The sequence below is a fragment of the Ascaphus truei genome, chromosome 2, assembly GCF_040206685.1.
Source record: "Ascaphus truei isolate aAscTru1 chromosome 2, aAscTru1.hap1, whole genome shotgun sequence".
Classification (NCBI taxonomy): domain Eukaryota; kingdom Metazoa; phylum Chordata; class Amphibia; order Anura; family Ascaphidae; genus Ascaphus; species Ascaphus truei.
In genome coordinates this window covers 329,873,618-329,895,777 of record NC_134484.1, presented here as the reverse complement: position 1 = coordinate 329,895,777, position 22,160 = coordinate 329,873,618, and the positions used below count along the sequence as shown (strand labels likewise).

The 22,160-nt window shown below is 40.7% G+C and overlaps 1 protein-coding gene across 4 annotated transcripts in view; it reads right to left on the bottom strand.

Moving 5' to 3' along the window:
• Nucleotides 1-22,160, bottom strand: part of ANLN (anillin, actin binding protein) — a 53,598-nt gene that overhangs the window by 5,437 nt on the left and 26,001 nt on the right. For 3 of the 4 annotated variants that reach the window (XM_075586627.1, XM_075586625.1, XM_075586626.1), the window contains 13 exons: nt 20,061-20,183; nt 17,682-17,929; nt 17,027-17,175; nt 15,252-15,399; nt 13,287-13,422; nt 11,472-11,648; nt 8,507-8,633; nt 7,825-7,873; nt 7,683-7,739; nt 3,250-3,285; nt 2,714-2,735; nt 1,083-1,195; nt 403-489 (listed from right to left, as the gene is read on the bottom strand). In XM_075586627.1, coding sequence (XP_075442742.1) covers nt 403-489; nt 1,083-1,195; nt 2,714-2,735; nt 3,250-3,285; nt 7,683-7,739; nt 7,825-7,873; nt 8,507-8,633; nt 11,472-11,648; nt 13,287-13,422; nt 15,252-15,399; nt 17,027-17,175; nt 17,682-17,929; nt 20,061-20,183 — 1,472 coding nt within the window. Of the gene's footprint in view, nt 1-402; nt 490-1,081; nt 1,196-2,713; nt 2,917-3,249; nt 3,286-7,682; nt 7,740-7,824; nt 7,874-8,506; nt 8,634-11,471; nt 11,649-13,286; nt 13,423-15,251; nt 15,400-17,026; nt 17,176-17,681; nt 17,930-20,060; nt 20,184-22,160 lie in introns of those variants that run through there. The other variant, XR_012799215.1, reaches the window with a different exon arrangement.

The following is a 22,160-nucleotide window of genomic DNA, read 5'->3' as shown; positions in this document are numbered from 1 at the left end:
AAAACAGCAGACATTATATATAGGAATGAATTTGCAAGAGTATTCGGGTAGCAGTGCAAAAGCAAAAAACATAGGGCCCACATTAAGCAAAAAATATAAACATTTATTCTAACACGATACCAAACAGTCCAACGTTTCGGTGCTGCTGCACCATCATCAGGGATGACGTCATGCATTGCATTCCAATTGGCTGCACTAAAGCTGGGGTTTCATTACATATAGTACTTGCTGTATTCATGAATCGGGTTGGCAAGCGCACTACATCAATAATGCAGATCAATAGAAGATGTGAAACATTTCTGGTAATGAAACGCCATTGCAACACTAACACACGAACATTTTAAACTCATCTTTACCAGAAATTAAAATCCAAAAGGAACCGGTAATAATAAAATCACTCACCAAAAAGCCTTTTTCTTCAACAAAAGAATCTACTTGACACTTAAGCTTGAGACATAAATGCCCTTCTAAAGGACACAGAAATGGAACCTGCAGATCGAGAAGGTCAAATGTGTTACATTTCACAGTAATTAAAAAAGGGAGCAAAGCAGGACTGAGGGAGATTAAAAGCTGATAACTTCACTGGTAAGGACAGTACCTGGGGAACCCTTACACACCATTTGACTGTACCGTACTTTCACGGAAGACAACAAATTTACCCAACGCGGGGAGGTCTCCATTTATTAGGCGCAATTACAATTAAACTAGTGAAACAGATCAAAGTATGCTTTATGGTAATGATCAACAACAATTGCAAGTAATATGAATGCATTTGTTAACCCTTTGACAAATGATGATTTAAATGCAATTATAACGTTTAGACTGAAGTATGTGAATAAACAACAACAAGCAAATGTCGGACAAAAATGTGTAATGGAACCGAAAACATTGCTCACGTCCTTTAATGAACACGCTAGGTATTACAAAAAGTTAATTTGGTTATTACCAATTGCTTGACATTTTATGCTGCTGCTGCAGAAAAAAAAAACTGATATGTATTATTAGTTATTCACTCAATAATAGTCTGTGATGCAATGTAGTCTGACGAAAATAAGGTGTATGGACGTATGAGAAATCTGTACCTTGTCCAAAAGGAATTTATTACTTCCAATTGAAGCGAGGGTGAGCTTGTGAGACCCAACAAGAACAAAATTACTGGTACGGACAGCGTTTGGGCCCCCTGGACTAGATAAGGCTGTGATGAGAAAGAAGAGGAAAAAGAAACACATGTTGAGCCGTACATAACATATGCAAAATCATGTAGTTAAATAAAAACTTAAACACAGAATTGTAATAAAGGAGGAAGATTCCTTTAGGTCAGATACAGGGTATTGCACGGCTATCCCGCATTGACTTGAATAGCAGTTGACATAGAATTACGCGGCAATATCAGAGCTTCCTGAACCCTGACCTTAATGCTGCATACATTTGTTTCTACCCACAAGATTCGTAATAAATAAACTACTTGGACAAACAAAATTATATGGATTAGTTCAATCAAGTTTCTATGAATGGTGTTATATTTTGCTCTGCGCCGTAAGTATAGGCGCAGCCTAAAGCATAATTTCTGTGATATAGATAGACAAGATATACACACAACCAGAAATAGGAGGTCCTTCGAGAAATACTTGTTTTTTCAGTAAGAAACCAACTAAAAAAAAATGGCAAATATTTCAGGGACCACAGAGTCCCTGGACTGCAAATTGGCTCCCGAGAGGACCCGCTCCCTCTGCAGTGCGGGCACGCCGACAGGCACAGACCGCGATATGCGGTCTGTAGGGAGCCGGGGCGGGCGCGTGGTTTGATCGGAGGGACCCCCTACTCCCCACCCCCCACCCCCCTTCGGTCTCCCGGGCTGCAGGAGGGAGCTGCTGCGGGCTGCTGGAAAGTAAGCAGCTCCCGCTCCCTCCCCCCACAAATGCCCTCCTCACACACGCACACACAACCTTGTGTAAGAAGCTGTCTGACAGCTCCCACCCCCGCCGCTGATAGGCTCATCAGCGCACCACGTGACGCGTCACCGCTCGGGATCACAATTTTCTTGCATCCCCTGGCGGCTAACGCGTCACAGCACGTTGTGAGCCGTGTAGCGAGGGGGGACTGGGACCTGCTCAGAAGGATTCCCATGCTGGTGGGGTACGCTCATGCAGCTGCCCGCGCCGCAGGTCCCAGCCCCAACAGTTCAAGTAAGATTTTTAAAAAATAAATAAATATGGGGAGATTACAGCTTTGAAGAGGCAATCTAAGCTGGCCTGCTTCCAGAGATACCTGCCTCCGAAGGTGGCGCCAGAAGCTGCTCCCAGAGTTCACGTAATAGCTGCTTTTTTTTTTAAAGCTCCCGTGCCCTGCGGACCAATAGGAAGCGGTGACTTAACCTGGTGCCGCTTCCCAATGGCCCACGTGATGCGGGAGCTTTAAACTTGTAGGAGATACCTGCATCGCCTTCGGAGGTCCGTATCTCGGGAAGCAGGGGGTTCTCAGAGCCGAAATTAATGGGGTTCAGCCCCGAGATACGCCTTAAATCCTATGTAAAATAAATAATTGAATAAAACGGCTTGTATTGCTTTTTTTATTATAACAACAAATATAATGTTACTATTAGTACAATCATTTTGTAGCCGACATTTTATTACACCCTTGTAGGGCTAGAATAAAATTCACTAGCGCATGAAAATAGATATAATATACAATATACAATCATAATGCTGCTCACCTGGTGTATGAATGTTGCTCTTCTAAAAAAGTAAATTAGGAAAATAATTAGTCGGCAAAATAGATTAATTACAGTAGCACTATGAAATTAAGTTGAACCAAAAAAAATAAATCTTTCAGCCTACACAGGTCTACTACAACAATGTATATATTAAAAACAAACTTATCTGTTCATTGTACTTAGCAAGGGAAATCAGGGAGACACTACGGTATACAAGTATGTGTTAAAAGACCGTAATACCATAATGCTGAAAGTGAAAATATTGTACTTGCCAAATAGTGGACATACTTTTTATTCTATTTAGCTTTACACAAACATAGGCAAGAGTGAATATCCAATAGGAAGTTACAATTGCTCAACTGGCAACATAATAAATCACTCAAATAGTTCTGTAAAAAAACTTGACTATGCAACAGGAACAACTTGTAATGAAATATAATTTGACAATTCCTTGTTTGCAGACAAAATATATATAAGTGTACAATTGGTGTTTCTTCTAATTTCACCTACATTTTAGGTTACAGTTTTGTACTTACTGTAATAGAAGTCAACAGTCTCTTTGGAGTAATTGCCTAAAAAAAAAATAGAAAAAATATTGTAAGTGAGGAACTTTAAAGGATATATTTAGGCTTCATTTAAAAATCGGCAAGACGATGTACAGAAAAGAAAAATCCTTTGAATTAAGAAAAAAAGAAACAAAAAATACTACAGATGTTTTCGTTTTTGCCTCACCAATCCCTTAAAGCGTGCGTGCATCAGAAGTATACCCAAGAGGTATAGCCACTAAACTATATTGCACTAAAAACTGGAACAGATTTTGCAGAATAAAAGCAACCACCACAATAAGGTGCACCCACGTAGGTAACCAGCCTGTTGCCTACTACACCCAGAGCGTATACCAACGGATGAAATATCCCAAAAGGTTTGAACAATAAACGTAGGCTTAATTTGCCCGCTGTGATTGTGCGCCATATTTGTATACCGTGTGAATAAAAGTGTGCAGTACTCCATACATGCCTTTTTTGTTTCATGTCATCTTGTAGAACAAACCCTAGCACTGAGCCTCCCTTCATCATGACAACCAATGTGACGGGAAGTACATTCTGCATTCTTGTAAGTGGACCCCCAGTGAGGACAAAGTCAGTTTTTGAAAATGAGATTTTCGGCTTGTATGCAAGTGCAAATGCCACTGCTCCCAATTAATATCAGCTCGGTTTACAGTTTTACCATTTATTTACAACGTTTCTTTCTTAAACTTGTTATAGGACACTACTACCTCAAATACCGCCACTAAAAGTTGACATGCTGCAATATGAAGCAGTATTGGATGCAACTGCAAACTTCTAAATAGGTAAAGCTGGTTTAATTAAACTAAAGCACGCACTCCAGAAATTCTCACGGCTGGTCATCCCTGTCTGCCCCCCCCTCCTGGAACCTAAATACCAACATACAGATGTACCATTGGCAGGCAACAGGCATTAGCAAAACACACAAATACCAGTAAGCTCATTAAGCTCCAAAAGTTACCACAAAATATATATGTGCATAAATGTCAAAACAGAGTGCTACTGGGCATGGCAATATATACTATAAACAAACAGAGCCCAGTGCTACATCCAATGGCACAAATACACAGTGAAATACCTATATATTCTCTTGTAAAAAGGGTCATTTAGTTTAACCCTTTGGCCAAAGCGTCTTAAGCCTGCGGCCACTTACAAGGCATGACCATAGCAGGGCCTAACACTGATTAAAATTCTTAATAACCTGTACAATACTAGGAAGAATTATCAAATTTGATCTGTCATAATCAGCTGCATGGTTCTAAATCTGATTGAAATCTGATCATTCTTCCTAGTATTGTACAGGTTATTAAGAATATTAAAATCAGTGTTAGGCCCTGCTATGGTCATACCTTGTAAGTGGCCGCAGGCTTAAGACGCTTTGGCCAAAGGGTTAAACTAAACGACTTTTTACAAGAGAATATATAGGTATTTCACTGTGTATTTGTGCCATTGGATGTAGCACTGGGCTCTGTTTGTGTTTATAACAGGCATTAGCACCCAACTTCTGGGGTCCCAGCAGGCCGATATCCCTCTTCTTGGTACAGACTGCAGAGGAAGGGGCGAATTTCTGGTGTTGATCCTAGCTTCTCCCACCCCCTCAGCTGCTTAATGACAGTATTGAGTAACACTGGCCTCACCATGGCTGCAACATGCGTTCTGCCTGTTACCCAATATATATATATGTGTCCCTTTATTTGGCTACGGGTCCCACATGCAGCCTGAGAAGTTTATCATGTTGACTAATCACTGTAGCAGCAAATGTTATTGCAGCGCAATGCACCAACGCAGTCTCAATAAAAAGGGACAAAATGTAACACGGCAATTTAACTGGGAAAAAAAATATTGTGTGTTTCTATTTAAGCTTTTTTTTTTTTTGCATCAAATTAACGGGAACCATGATGTTTGCTAGAAACCCAGAAGACACACGGAATTAATAATTCAGACGCAGCTCAAGAATTTACACTAGTATTATGCAGCATGATCATTACAAAGAAGTTCACAATTTGCAGATTACATCACCAGACAATGATCTAACAATCAGTTGGTGATCTTATCGGAGCTCAATCGTAGACAGAATAAAACCAGAAGACCATTTGATTTCTTCTACCTCTGTTCTAATAGATTTATGTTCATAGCCTGACCATGAATTTCAAATTTCGTTTTCTGCATAAAGAAAATTACATTTTAAAAAAAGCATTAGCCATGCCTGGAATACTGACGTTGTGGTGTAGCTGCCCAATGAAAATACTTCTGAATTTCTATTTGGGGGCCTTTAGAACTAGATGATAGGGATCAACAGCTTTAATTCTTTAGGTTTAAAGAACAGATCTGATAACATATAATTGTTTCCCATAGACAAGTTTCAGATAGTTGAAAATGTGCAGTTATACTTAAAATTGCTTTATATTGCAGCACGTTTATTTTGTGGGTGGCCTTCAAACATAAACGGCAGGCTAAATAATACGGATTTAAAATCAGTATGAAAAGTAAGACCCAGAGATGTTGGCATGAGTACAAAAAGCGACTGCTAAAGCGTACCATGTGCATTTGAGTGATTTATCTCCACTGTGCCACCAATAGATGTCTGAAATTGATTACTTTACATGTTTAAGAATAATACTAATTCACCTCTATTTTTCAATTACCTTTTGCTCTTCTAGAATATGCTATGTAAATATAGGGAGAATGTAGCTCAGTGGGTAAAGGCACTGACACTGTAAACAATGACCTCTAGTTTTGAGTCAGGGGAACCTGGTTCCATTCCAGGTGTCCCACTCCTTATGACCTTGGGCAAGTCACTTTATCTCTCTGTGCCCTAGGCACCAAAAACACAGATTGTAAGCTCATCGGGGCAGGGACTGTGTCTGTAAAAATACCTATGTGCATGCGTACCACGCGCTATATTGTAATTATGAAGCACTCTCCACTGGGAGAAAAGTGCTAAAGAAATAAAGTTACTAAATATAAACCGTCTATAATTTATTCATTTTCCTTGTGGATGCAAAACCGATAACCTCTCAAATAATCGGTTCAGCACCCCAATTTTGAATACTTTGTAGCAGAATAACTTCAGCTGTCCCTTAGACAAATACTATGCAGTATAGAGCACTGTACACAGACCACCACGACAGGGTGCACAAGCTTGAAGTACACACAGAGAATCGTACCAAAGAGGCAATAATGATTTGCTGTACTAGACTGTATGTGGAAAAGCAGGGAGCTCTGCAAACAAGCTGGACAAGAGAAAATCACATTAAGTGCATTCTGTACTTTCTGATGTATGTTGCGATTGTATTTGTACACTACCTTGCACTAAATAGGCTAAATTGGGTTTTCACGGTCATTCATCTGCGCACAACAATTAGAACATGTTATACTTCTATATCGTTTTCTGCAAGAATTAAGACTGTCACCCCTGAGCACTTTCTACACCAGGGGTGCTCAACTGCAATCCTCAAGCACCCCAACCGGGCAGGTTTTCATGATATCCCAGCTTCAGCACAAGTGGCTCAGAGGTCCAGTCTTTGACTGAGCCCCCTGTGATGAAGCTGGGAAATCCTGAAAACTTGACCGGTTTGGGGAGGGGGGAGCGCCTTAAGGACTGGAGTTGAGCACCCCTGTTCTACACCATACCAATATCAAAGCCAATAAAGAATCGCCAATTCTTTGTTACATGGTAAAAAGTGAAGCAGAAAATAGATTTTAAAAATACAGAGAAATGTATGATTGACGATTTAAGTCCAGTACAAGGGGACAGGAATCATACGGTTTATACAGGGCAGCATAGTCATTTTCACGGGAGGGGGAATCCAGAGACAAAAAATCATTGTGAGGCTTAATAGATCTTATACATTTCTATTACCATGGTCTACAATGGAGCAAAAATCACATGAATTTAATAAATATTTTTAAAGACAAACGTTCTGTAAGATATACATTTTTCCAGCAATGGAGAAAAAGCCAGCATCAAATTCATACTTAAAACAAAAAATAAATAAAACAAGTCTAAGAAAATCAAGAAACAAGCAAACTTGTTTTAAGAATAAACCCAATGCAAAAGGATCATACCATATTACTGCTCATACAATATTACTGCTCGGAAACTCATTGTCTTCTGGCTAAATGGTTCGGAGGAACTTCTAAACATTATCCCTCATCACAGTCTATTTCAGTTTAATTCTCTGACTACCATCTGTGTGAGTTTTCTGCTGTTTATGAATTTATTTTGCCGTTTAGTCTAAATACTTACAAAATAAAATATCAGTTAAAATGCCTCGATTTTATGTGCAATTGCTATGACCATATGATGAACAGAATATTTTATCCCCCTCTTTTCACATTGCTTTTTTTTAGGCTACATTTCCTGCAGAATTCACTCATTTTTAAACAAATAGTTTGCTCACCTTGGATTTGGTAACTTTTTTCCTCTTGTCAGAGGCAGGGCCTTCCTTTTTCTGCACCTAGAAATATACGAATGAATAGCTTTAGAATCTAGGATAAAGGTTTAAAAAGAATAAAGTGATGATGGTGTAAGAGGATACATACCAAACTGTACACATCAATATAGATCTCAAAGTCATTGGAAACATGTTCACTGTGGGGGTGGGGGGAAGAAGGCAAAACAAAGATTAATATAGCATACCCACAATGCATATTTTTTTTTTTTTTTTTTAATTAAGTAAAAAGCACATACAGGGAAAAAACAAACAAAAAACAAAGACTGTCCAGTGTGGACCTTAACTTTGATATTATAGCATTTTCAGACATTTAACTCTAATCAGATCAGACAGACACTCCGGGGCTAATTCAACATAGTCCAAGGCAGCTGGGTCAGGCTGTTTCGGGTACAAAAACACCCACTGGCTTCAAAAAGGTAATTGTCCAATAACAGCTTGGGCTAAATTGAGAAGGCCCCTTACTAGCAGCCAGGTCTATAAAAAGACAACAACAAAAAACCACATGGTTTTTGAAAAACAGAAGTGAAAACACTACTCAATTTTAAGAAATGAATCTTTTAAAATGAAGAAACAGCCGAATATCAATATTGGAGAAATGATATAATGTATATTTTAGTAGCCCTTTATAAAATAGAAGAAACTGTGCTATGTATCACCAATTCCCTTAAAATGAGCAAAACGAACTACCAAGAAATAGCACTGGAAATGTTGGATAACTTGCCATTATAAGCATGTAAGTTAAACCTGAAATGCAATATTGATATACTTACAGGGAAAATGTCATTGGGAACGCAAGGGCGTCCCCCTTCATAGAACTTGAAGTGCTTGCCATGGGAGTTGCAACCATGTTCTCTGTCCCAGCTCTCAGCATTATGAAGAAGTAATAATTTGCAGAGTCTGTGGATATGCAAGAAGGCTGTTCTAATCATACTCTCCTCTTCCATGACTTTGGTGAAGCAGGCGCCAAACAAACAGCTTTCAAATGACACATGTATACTGAAAACAGCAGTCAGTTATCGTTTTTTTACCACAGCATTAAGGCAACAACAATTTTACCAGGTTGCACCCCCTCTCTCTACAGTCTACATGGACCATCCATGTAGCATTAGCAAACGTGCTCATGTGGTGGGCTAACCACATGACCGTCGGGTGCTGCTAGATCGACTATGGAGTGACTACAATACTGCAATGTGTACATATAAACCCAGCTCTCAAACTAGCTACGGACACTTTTAGATCCCTTACGTGAAAATGTGGTTAGAAACCAGGAACTCAATGCGTTACATTTTTATTCCTTTAAAAAGGGAGAATCCCTCCACGGGCCAAATTCCACCAACATGTGTTTGCAGGTTCTCATCCGGGCGATTGATACCTTTCTTACCAAAATCTATTAAAAAATAAATTAATTAAAAGCTAAAGTCAGGCATGGGAGGGGTTTGATTTCCTCTGGCTGCTCGGCAAGTGCTTGTACATCCAGAGATCCACCTCCCCTTATCGGCTCGCAGATCAGGACAGCATCCATCAAGTGTTGTCTTTATGCTGATCTCTCAAACTACCCCAATTCAGAGGCCCCAAAGAAATTCAAATGGTCGACTATGTGGGATTTTACCTTTAATTGTCCTCCTCAAAATGACTGAGACTTGTAATAAAGTATTATTTTTTTTGTAGAACCCATTAATTTCAATTCATTCTTATAACCTTCTGCAATGCTCCAATGCAATTAGACATGCAGGATCTCCACGTTCTAAAAGTATGCTGCTCATCGTGTTAAATGCCTGCCCAGGTACTTCTCGGCACAATTTCCATTCATTTGCATAAATAAGATGTCAACACCAAAACAGATTACATTTGACGTGACACGGTTATTACTTCAGTATTTAAAATGTGAAGGTAATAAATGTCTAGCAGCCCTTTTAACGGTTTCCGAAGCAGCATATCCTGTAAGAAATATGCCAATAAGTTAATTGCATTATTATTATTAGGAGCAATCCATGCAATATCCTATATGTGTTTTTTGTAAATAAAGCAGTTCTGTAGTATTAGATTAAACACTCATTTTTAGGTAACAATGCGTTTTAATATGCTGAGCATCCTTGTATTTCTATAGCAGGTTTTATCCCACCGCCCCAGCAGTGCAAGATCTTTGCAACACTTTCCTGTTTGTGATAATTTGTTGCAAATATTACCAGCAGTTTGAGCTGCAAACTGTAACAATAGATAATGTTACCGTAGTAATGTAACGATACATTGTAGCTGCTGAGTTAAACTGACATGAACCCCAAGAAGCCGGATCTTTTGCTAATCGATCACGGGAGAACAAATTGATCGACAGTTTACGTAATTCGTTTTCAATAAAAGGTGTGTGTGTGTGTGTGTGTGTGTGTGTGTGTGTGTGTGTGTGTGTGTGTGTATATAAAAATATATAGATTTATTTGTTTTAATAAATGCTGATTGGACTGCTTCCAGTTATTTAATAAAGCAGCACTGCCATCTACTGGGCTTTTAACAGTAACTGTCTTCTCTAAACAAATCTAACTTTGCTAATAGCAAAGATTTGTCTGCTTTCATATTTTTTGGGGAAATTAGTTACAAGTTAAATTTCTTAGGGGTCTCTGAATGGGGAAATGTTTGAGAAGCGTTTTCTTTATCCTTATCATAGAGCCAAAAAAAAAATCAAAGCCCTCACAAGTCTAAGTTTAAAAACATATTTTAAAATACTTTATAGGTGTTTGATTTAGATTAAAAAAATTTTTATTCAAAATGAACATGCAATCACCTAGATAAGACCCCTTAAACTGGTCACTGGAATGGTCTCAGGAGTTTCTAGGAGGCATTGGCCCTTTAAGCCAGTGATTCTCAGTCAAGGGTGTGCCGATGCTCCGTTATGTCAGAACACCAAAATGGCATAAATATGTACAATACGGCGGTACCGAAAAGAGGGCCGCCATGTCTGCGCATGCGCAGAAGGACAACAGAGTTCGCGCATGCGCAGAAGGGGGGCAGCAGAGTTTGCGCATGCGCAGAAGGGGTAGGACAGACTGAAGTAGATGTTGGACATAGCAAATGCTATGTTACGCTTTTCTGCAATTTTCGCTTTCCGGCAGCAGCCTGGAACAGAATCCGGGGAGGGGCGGGGTTTTAGGTTTGAAGCAGATCTCCGGAGCTGAATTGCATTAATTTCAGAACTACTTCCGTATGGGGTGCCGGTATCTCGCTGCTGTTTAAATGTCCCGCTCACACGAGCCAATAGAAAGCTGCGACATCATCCCTTGCGGCTCCCTATTGGCCCGCATGACCGGGACATTTAAACAGCAGAGACACTGGGAGACCTATGGACTTCATTCTCTCGGGAAGCAGAAATTCACACAATTCAGCTCTGGAAACCCCACTGCTTGAATCCTAACACACTAAAAAAAATTTTAAGGGAAAGCAGGATTGCCACTGCAAACAACTGTAGAACTATTGTTTAGCGCAGCTGTTACATAGAAAACCATGTCATCAAATGAATACGGGCGTCACTTGTATTTCACATAAAAGCCATAAGTGTCACTATGCAAATAAGACTGAGACTCACCGACCTAAAGAAGCTTTTATAGTAAGCCGAGATCAAACTCAATGTTTCCCTTCAAAAACAATTGACGAATTTAGAGGAAATAGAAGTTATCAAATATTTTGAAAAGAATGGTTTTCATTTTTAGAAATATAGCCAAAAGGGATATGCAGATGTTCCCTTACCTGGTTTTTGCGATGTGTTGCAGACAAAATCTGCTTTCAGAGGTAGAAACATTTCAGACACTGAAACGAGGCCTCTTGATGGAGTGTTATCACTTGCATGAGCGCCGTGTTTCTGACTTTGTGGTCCTTCCTTATTCAGCTTGTTTATCTCAGCAAGCAAAGCGACTCTTTTCTCAGCTGTTTAAAGAAGAGTTGGAAGGAGAAAAAAAAGCACATATGCAGTATTAATGGAAACCGTACAAATGTCTGGTGCAGTCGCAACAAAGGACTAAGGGGTGAATGCTATGTAGTCCGAAATGGCTTTTCAGGTGATTTTTAGACAAATATCCACATGGACTTCAATGGGGATTCTTGTTTGAAACCAGCCCAAAAAGTCACTCCAGACAAGATAGAATTGCCCCCAAAGCAGTGGCCAAACTACCGCCAGTTTGGTTGTTCCAAGGCCCACGACTTTGTGGCCCATTCTGCCTCACATCAGAACACTTTTCCAGCACTTATTTTAGCAGTACTGACCCTCTCTTCTCTCTTCACAGAATACATCCCCAGTGCTGTGGGGCCTTACCCGTCAGCAGGGGGAACCCACCCAGGCAGTCCTAAAATGAAGAATATGCTCCACTAGGAGTCAGGTCCAACTTCCACAATCGCCACCTGCGTGGGCTCCCTCTGCTGCGTAAGGCCTTTATTTTCTCACTTGCGCCGGGGGCCCACTAGTCCTTAAGTCCCTGCCTCCGACCCTCATACTCAAAAACGCGAAGCCATTTCTCAAAAATCAATGAACCCTCTGCGTTCCGATTTGGGGGGGAAACCCCCCCCCCTCAGGGATTCCCTAAAATGGAAAAGTAATTTCCCAGAATATTAAATAGGGGTTCAAAAATACACACTGGGCAAAAATTATCCCTTTTGCCACTTTCAGCGAGGCATTCAGTGGACATGGATTCTTTGTAAAGTATGCAAGTGTGTGAAAAACGTCACTTCCCATCATGTAATTTGCATACTTGCAGTTCATGCAACAATTAGAAAAATGATGTCAATGTAAAAAATATATAAATCCATTGATAAACTGAAAATATTGCTTTGTTTATGTATACAACGGAGTGGAATAGTTCAGCGTCTTTACTTCCCATCTCAAAGATAAGTTTAACTCATCAACCAGCTATTGCCGCTTATGTTTATCTGTTTGACTACTAATGACTTCAGAATTGTTATATAAAAAATGGCCAAAACAAAAACCCAACACAACAATTGCCTTAAGAGTTCAGGACCGACAGTCTTTTTACCATATAATATAATTATTGTAACCCCTCTCTCCAAATTTGGCTGACACACACACACACACACACACACACACACACACACACACACACACACACACACACACACACACACACACACACACACACACACACACACACACACACACACACACACACACACACACACACACACACACACACACACACCACACACACACACACACACACACACCTCAAATCGGCATCATTTAATCTATTAATAGATTTATTGTCATTAGTTCACATTCGTTCAAGTAGGCGCTTGTATCTGTGCGAGTAAAATTGTACAATGGTTTTTGTACATTTCATTCTGGTGTGCTGCTGCCTTGTTTTCACATCAGGAAATTAGGTCTCGCCCTGCCAGTTATAGCACCAACTTTATCATACTTCATGTGAGCAGTATAGCATTTGTCTACCCCTTTAGCACCACCCTTTGACTGCTGTACCGATCAATGTTCAGTGCATGGAAACCGAAACAGTCAGATTTTCTCTATACAGGTCACACTGTTGAAGGATTACTTACTTGCTACCAAAAGCAATCGCTCTGCCTCTGCTTCTGTTGGGGACCCTTTCCCATGGTCCTCGTCTATACAACAATTAAGCGCTTGACTGGCTTGGTGAATCACAGTCTGCTGCAAGTTGATTTCATTGTTGAGTACCTGGTGACATTCCATAGGGAAACATGCTCAGCACATTAGGGATTAGATGGACAGGTGAGGGGCACTACATTATATAGGCCAGCAACATATTTGGCTGCATTTTACCAATTCACTTTAAAGCTGCATTACAAAGCATATACTGTACACAGACTTGGCAAACTCAAAACCCAATATGTGTCATTTGAAGTGCTACTGAAATTGTCACAGAATGTATACAAGACACAAAGCCCAATGTTGCATCCAATATGACAAATTATTTAACACATTACTATGCATTTTATCTATATTCTGTCTTCAGAAATATGGATAATTTAGTTTACTTTGGCCAAAAGATTGTAAGCCAGCAGCCACGTCACAGTAATCCCATTTCTGTAGGTCCTACAGTACTAATATTATACTGTTTTAAATGGTTGTTATTCCACTGCATGGAGAGAAAAGGAAACAAAATAATGCAGCCAACAGCATGGGGTCCGTGACATTGCGGTGCCTACAGGGTTCAAATGTAAGAAGCACTATATTTGCTATTTATGGGCTACAGTGAAGTTAACTGGTCAAAAACCAGAAGGGCTCTAATAATTATAGCAAAAGATTCTTTTTGCACTATATTTATAATTACCCACATCTTTGCTTGGAATGTAGTGCTAAGCGATTGTATATACCAGGGGCACGCAAACGTTATTTGCTGCGCCCCCCTATGCCTGCTCTCCTGTCGGTGTGCCCCCCTCCCTTACCTCATGCCGCGTCATATGACGCACGTCACCCGCGGTGTCATGACGGCACGTTACCGTGACAACTGTGCTGTCACATGACGCTACGTCGTCATGGTCACGCGTCCTGAAGCCAGCTGAACCTCGGTAAGTATAGGTTGCAGAAGCCTCGCGCGGTCCCCCGGCATTTAATTTAAATGCTTGGGGAAGAGCGCGGGACCTCTGCACCCGCCCCACCCAGTTTGCACACCGCTGGTACATACCACACGAAATTATCAAGGTGAATTGGAGCTGGTGTTCTGTATCACTTGCAAAAATGTGTTAGCAGAAATATGTAAAGATATACCAGTACGGAAAACCCTTATCGGCTGCTAGTATGTCATGTAGGATTCAGCCATTTTCAGGAACAAAGCCAAGTAGTAATTAGGTCAGTGATTCCCAACCAGGGTTCCGTGGAAGCAGTCTCAGGGGTTCCTCCTATGGACCACAGACCATACACCACCCCCCCCCCCCCCGGTTTTTTTTTTGGTATGTATTTTGTAGGGTGGATTGAGAGAGAGTGGGGTAATTGATGGAAGGTAGGGGCGAGTGAGAAAAGAGAGGGGGGCAGGAGGGAGTGAGGAAAAGAGAGGGGGGCAGGAGGGAGTGAGGAAAAGAGGGAGTAAGAGTGAGACGCAAGGGATAAATACATGCGAGACGGGAGGGGGGAAGAGTTACTGAGATGGATGGGAGAGAAAAACATGGGTAAAGGGTGGGAAATAGAGGTGGCCCGTGAGGTGTGAAATGTTGTGACTGACCCCTGTCGAACCTAATATGTGTCAGCCAGAGAGGAGTTCCCCGAGATTTTTCTAAATACTTCAAGGTTCCTCCAAACAAAAAAGGTTGGAAATCACTGAATTAGGTGGTATAAAATAATTTATGGGAGTGTGCGCCAAAATTCTAAAATTCACCCCGATATACCATTTAATGTATAAGCGAAAAAGATCTACTTTACTAGAAAACTTCAGATATGGAGCCTAATGTTTTATTACAGAAATATTAACGGTTCAGTCCCATTGCAGAACATTTCTGAAGATGCCGAGGTGTGTGCCTTCAGAGGACAGACACACTCACGCAAAGTACCTTCATTTTCTGTTTAATGTTAACGGGATGCGGCGATGCAGTTTTTTTATCATCCAGTTTTGAAGACACATTTTCTTTACGGACAATCGATTGCACTACCTGAGGACGATCTGTCTCTTTGAATCTTTGAGACCTGTATGCATCAATGCTTAGGAAATAATAAAAAAATATTTATTTTAGTCATATCTGCAACATACATGCTGCTTTACACAAACAATGAATCATAACTGTGAACAATATAAATGTGATAATTTTACAATAAAGTGAGGTCACTTGGTTATGTAATAACTTCAAGAAATAGGGGCCATATTTACTAAATGGTGCTATGCCATAATAATCATTTCCGTGTTCAGCAACAAATACCACACACCGCACAAGTACATACAGCTTTCATTTAGCTGTCTCATTACTACTTCACACCCACAAATACTTACAAACATCGTTTGCAAGGCACTGCCATCCACTGCACTGAGAAGCAGACAGTAGACGAAGGATAAGTCTCCAAACATACCACTCTGGAACTTATTCTATATCCGCCAAAGCGGCCAAGTGGGCTGTTTTAGCCGAAATTTCCCAGATCGCTGGAAACAGCGGCTATCGACTAAGCCCCTTCGATTGTAAGCTCTCCGGAGGAAGGGATTCCTTTTCCTATTGTGTGCTTGTATGTTTGGTGCACTTAATTGCGTTCCTTATCTACTCAAGTATATTTTATGTGCACTACATACAAATATCCATACCTCCAGCTACAGAAAGAGTAAAGCTGTATATTCCAAAGTTGCAGGGGTCAGGGCAGTAGTACAGATTTGTGTTTTGAAAATATTAAACCAATTAGAATTCCACTCATCTATCCAACAAAATGTTTCCATTAATTTTCCATTATGAAATTATCCACTACTCTATGAAGGGGAAAAGCTGTTACAGGATTCCTAAAAATGGCTGCCAGTGATATTTATAAAAGCGGTTTTACAACTCAATTCTAATCACCATTACCTTTATAATTGTACATTCCTTATTCTAGATGAAATGCAGTATAAGCCCCTGACGAAGCAGAGTGTGCAAAATGCGTAGGGCTACAAGATAGGCACCCTGGTGTTAGCACGGAGCAGGACGCCGTTTAGCCAGTCTGTTTGTTGGCGGACGCCAGAACCAAAGAGGAGGAGCGGGTCGAGAGAGTGGCAGCCTCATTGTCTGAAGCTTTTGGTGGCAGACGAGAAAGCGGAGGCAAAAACTTGCGAGAGTGCATGACGTCACTTCCGGGATTCAGTGCCAGACGCCGAGACAGGAGGATTCGCTGTGCATACCCCAGCTGAGAGATCTCCACACCATGATCCTTGCGCCCGTGCTACCATACGCCCGCCGGTGTTTTCTCACACGTAAGTGAGCTTTAGTACCTTTTTTATATTGTAATACATTTTTTTTCTTATACAAGTGGTGCTTGTTTCTTTCCCTGGGTACCCCCTTCCAGGGGAACTCTGGACTTTGGACTTATTCACCCAAGCCCTTATAGACCACTGCTTACGAAATATTGACTATAATGTACAATGTACTTGTTGCTGTATATATATAAAAAAAAAAACGTATAATGCAGTGCTTTTGAGGGCTGCAGCTTTAATATATTGCATCTTTTACACCAACATTTATTTCGATGTTATGGCCTGAAGCATAAATCTAGGAGGATTTCAGTGAAGAATGTGAAAAGAAATGTAAATATAATTTGTACAAGAAAAACAAATTATTTTCTTTTGGACCAACTAATTAACTCATTTTAGCATTACCTGTACAAAAGGTTTTGGTTTTCCTCTGCAGAGTCCATGCTGTCCTTAGATTCTGCTCTGGGTACACGTGTCCTCTGGAACTTGACAGACTTGGGGCTATCAGAAGTTCCACTGGTTGCAACAGCTAACTTGGAAGGGGACAGAAGAGCCTGTGGAGAAGGGGGATGGAGGGTTACCCATTAAGAAACCAAACAAAAAAATTGATTCCTAGAACATAGGTCTGCATGGTCACTGAAAAAAGGGACAACATGGTATACAGCATCAGAGGACTTGGCCATGTCACTTGGGGGCATGTCCTTGTTCTGGAAATATATCAACCAGACGTTTGAGGTGCCGGAGTGTATTTTGACAAGATGCCAAAAAAGGGGTGTTTAAATAAAGAAACCAAAAAGGTGGTAGCCGTTTACAGATATTACAGATGCTCCATTACAATCCGAAACGTCTCATCCCCCTGTCCTCTATGTTCCCACCTACCCTTCCTGTAAGTGCCTCGGGCAGGGTCCTCCTTGCCCACTGTAACAATGTTTGTTATTTTATTGTTTTCACCCTCCGACCCTATTGTACAGCACTACGGAATATGTTGGCCCGTTATAAAGGAGAATATTAAACAATTCTCTCTTTAAAAAAAAAAGTGTCCTTTTTTAGATATACTCACCTCTGGACTTCCAACACCAACAGTCTCTGCTAACGGAGTCAACAATGACATTGAGGAAATGTTCAGAGCATCCTCATCTCCCTCCTCATCGCTGACGCACTTCACTTGCTTGGTTGAGCTTTCAATTCCTTCCTCCGCATTACCATCACCTTTCAGAACACCACTAAATATGCCGGTGATCACCGCTGAACTGTTACCCTCATCAGAATCACCATCAACACTCATCTCAATCTCGCGTATTACTTCCACTGCAATGGCACAGAAAACTATAGTTAATTATATTATAAGATTCTACTTTTACAATGCATGGTCTTAAAGCGGCAATTTATTTTTTAGATAGGATGGAAGCAGGGGGTCTACGAAGCTGAACCCAATTCATTTTAGTTCTGTGGATCCTCTGCTTCCAGAGATACTCATCTCCGTAGAGGGTGCCAGTAGCCACTCTGCTCGCATTGCAGGAATCACGTAATAGAGTTTCAAAGCACCCGCACCTTGCAGGCCAATAGGAAGCTATGATGTCATCAGGTTTGGCTTCCTATTTGTCCGTGTGACGCAGAAGCTTTGTAAAAAAAACAAACCAAAAAAAAAAAAACACACACCTTGCAGGAGATACCGGCACCCTCTTTACTGGTCTGTATCTCGGGAAGTAGGGGGTCCCCGGAGCAGAAATGAATGGGGTTAAATTTAAAAAGTAAATATATATTCTGCATGAATTGCTCCTTTAAGTCAAGGGTGCGCAGACTTCCTGAGCTGCACCCCCTGCCCGGCAGCCTCAGCGTTCGCCCCTCCCCCCACCTCCTCTCTCTCTCCAAGGACTCGGCGTCAAATAACATTGCGGGACATGCGACATCACGTCATCCTGCCGCGTCACATGACCCTGCAGCGTCAAATGAGGAGCCGGCAGAGAGCAGGTAAGGGAATAGCAGAGGCCTCCCCCAGCACTTATTTTAAATGCCATGGGGAAGAGCACAGGGCCTCTACCCGCCGCCCCTAGAAATTCTCGCACCCCCCAGTTTGCACACCCCTGCTTTAAGAGATTTATGGTTACATAAAGTACTGAATATTTGAAGTGTGTGCCCGTTAGTTTTAGGGAAGCCGAGCATTAATTATAGTCCTGATAACACTCCGAACCATGCCTAGGTTTCCCCCTACATAACCTAATGTTGTGTGCCCTGGTTTAATACATGGAATATGCACTCAGTATTTTAAGGCTTCTTATGGCCCTGCTTTCAACTACAGAGTTCAAAAATCATTAGGGAAACGTATAACATCCTGTCCGTTGTTTGTGTTCAGCCGACCAATAAAAGTTGGTGATTGGATGATTCAAATATGGAGGTTTGTTTGTATGAATAATAAATCAAGCAATCCCCTTTGTATTTCAAATGCAAGCTGTGCAATTTAGTAGAAACGTGCAGGGAAAGATTAGACTCACTTCAAAGAACTATTCTACATGAAACAGTTCGGGCCCGTTTTAAAGGAGCAATTCCGCTAATATTTTAAATGGGGGTCACGGAGGGAGCAAACCACCATTTTTTCAGCTTTGAGAACCCTCCATGTTCCTGATACTTCCTGGCGACGGTGCTCACTCATGGTGAATTCAGTTTGGCCTCCGGTAAAGGCCAAAGGAAGTCGCAAATGATGACGCGGAGGATACCCTATTGGCACAGATACCACAAGATTTGGCGCCCGTGTTGCTGCCCCACCAGTGAGTATCTCTACAAGCAGAGGGTCCCTAAAGCTGAAAATAGCGCTGTTCAGCTGCAGAGGAACCTCCTGTTCCAATGATTTAAACGTTTTCTTGGTTTTAGAAACGCAATCAGACAGGATTGCTGCTTTAGTGATAAATATTAGGATGAATGAGGACCTAAGATTTATTATCTAATATAAAATATAAAGAACAATGATACAGTGAATATTACACATTTCAACATCCGTCTTTTGTGACGGTTTACCTCGGAGGGATCATAACTATTACTGCAAGAATGTTAAATCAAAAGATCCATTTATTCCAAGACAAAATGTGTCTCCATCTCCTTCCAAAGTAATGGTTAAAAAAAAATAAAAAAATATCTTTTAAATTGATGCATGTTATAACAAGCATGTATCAACTGGCGGCCCACAAAATGGCCTTGATATGGCCATTAAACTTTATGGTACTGCAATTTCAGAATTAGGCAACTTGTGACACTAAACTCACTTGTACATTAATGTAAATATATGGTACAAAATGCTGAAATATAGCAATTTTTAAGTCTTTAAATGTATCCAAAATGACTCTGCAATAAACTTGTGGCTATTGCTACATTTTGGGGGATCTGGCCTCTTTTGGAGAACTAGTGGAAACGTCCTGCTGTATACCGAAGCAACAAGTACACAAACCCTTCTTTCCATCAGATGCGGTTTCAGCCGACGACTTCTCCAAGGGTCTCGGGGACACAACGCTCGGTGGTGTAATTTTCAAAGGACTGCGTCCCTGTTCTGCCATTTTTGGTTGAGAAATACCTATAGTTAAAAAAAAAAAAAAATGAAATAATTTAGTACAGTTAGTGCTCTGCTCATTTTAAAGCACATTTTGAACAGGTATAATCCTTTGTTTAAATATTTTCCTTTTTGCATTTTAACTTTAATTTACATGCTTAAATGTATGTAATACATTTGTATGTAAAAATGTATGTACATACTTGAAGCAGTCTCAGGGGTTCCTCCGGGGTGTGGTTTTGAGAGAGAGAGAGAGAGACAGAGAGAGAGAGTGAGAGACAGAGAGAGAGAGTGAGAGACAGAGAGAGAGTGAGAGACAGAGAGAGAGTGAGAGACAGAGAGAGAGAGAGAGTGAGAGACAGAGACAGAGAGTGAGACACAGAGAGAGAGTGAGACACAGAGAGAGAGTGAGACACAGAGAGACAGAGATGTAATTAATAATAATAGCATGTTCTTGTATAGCGCTGCTAATTGTACGCAGCGCTTTACAGAGACATTTTGCAGGCACAGGTCCCTGCCCCGTAGAGCTTACAATCTATGTTTTTGGTGCCTGAGACACCAGAATGGTACCACAATTTGCCAAATTTTTTATGGACAATCTTGAACAGAGAGATTCCTTAACACATGCTTCCAGAAATCTTACAAATATTACAGGTGCATTGATTATCCGTTTATAATATGGACAGAGGGTGAAGAAAATCTTAAAACAATTTCATGAGTCCTTGAATTCCTTCCACCCATCAAAATAGATTATTCCGCAAACCTAGGGAACTTTCTAGATACCACAATAACACTAAATGGCAAACATCACACATCTGTATAAACGAAATAAACTGACAGATGTAGTTACCTCCACAACGCCAACTTCCATTCCACGCATACACAACGAGCACACACATACAGAGCCAGGCTATAAGATATCTACACATATGCTCTGACACTAAAGACAGAAACAGACACCTCACAACCCTGACTGCGTCATTTTCAGACAGAAGTGATACAAGCCAAAGACTATTGCCACAAAAATCTCAACTGCATTTAGAGCCCCATGAGAACACCTGCTCCAATACAAGAAGTAGAAAAAACTACCCTCATAGTACTAGTGGCCACATAAAGCCCTGCCCTAGAGGGAATGTGAAAAATAATCAAACATTCGCAACCCGTGCTGACAAGGGCATGAAACATTAAAAAAACATCTTCCCCAAACCTCCCATCCTTGCTTTCTATCAACCTCCAAACCTCAGACAAAAAAAGTTAGTCAATAGAAAACTTCATAACGAACTCAAGGACGTTGTTAATGGTACAAGACCATGCAACAACACACGCTGCAAACATATATGCCAAGATCCCACAGCCAGTAACAAGCATAGAACATTCAATGTTAAAGGAACATTCTGCAGCACATCCAGGAATGTGGTTTATATGATTCAATGCAGCAAATGTGACCAAGGATGCTACATTGGTGAAATCAGTCAAAAACTTCAAACCAGAACGAACCTATACAGACACACAATAACGGAAGATATTGCACTCCAGTGGGGCACCACTTCTCACAGCCAGAGCATATAAAAAATGATTTACACATCAAAATACTGAATAGAAAGTTTAAAAGCACTCAAGAGCGGAAAACATTTGAACTCAAAATGACAATACACATTCATATTAAAACAAGGGCTCAATGCGGATATGGGGTTTTTAAGCCAGTGCCACAATTAATTTGTAATATTTCTCCCTCCCTCTCGGTGAATGTTATAATTAACCCCCTCCCCACTGCTGATGGATGTATGGTCCTGTGTGTCATGGTCTCCTTCATTCATTTATTGCCCTCTCTATTTATTTCTTCCCTGCATTAGATGGCTCTTTTTTTTTCTTTTATAACATCTGTGTTAAACTCCTGGAACCTTTGTAGATCTGTATTGCTGACCTGAGGAAGAGAGGAGAACTCTAAATCTTGTCCTATAATATCTATTGTTAGTTGAAATTTAAAAAAAAAAAAAAAAA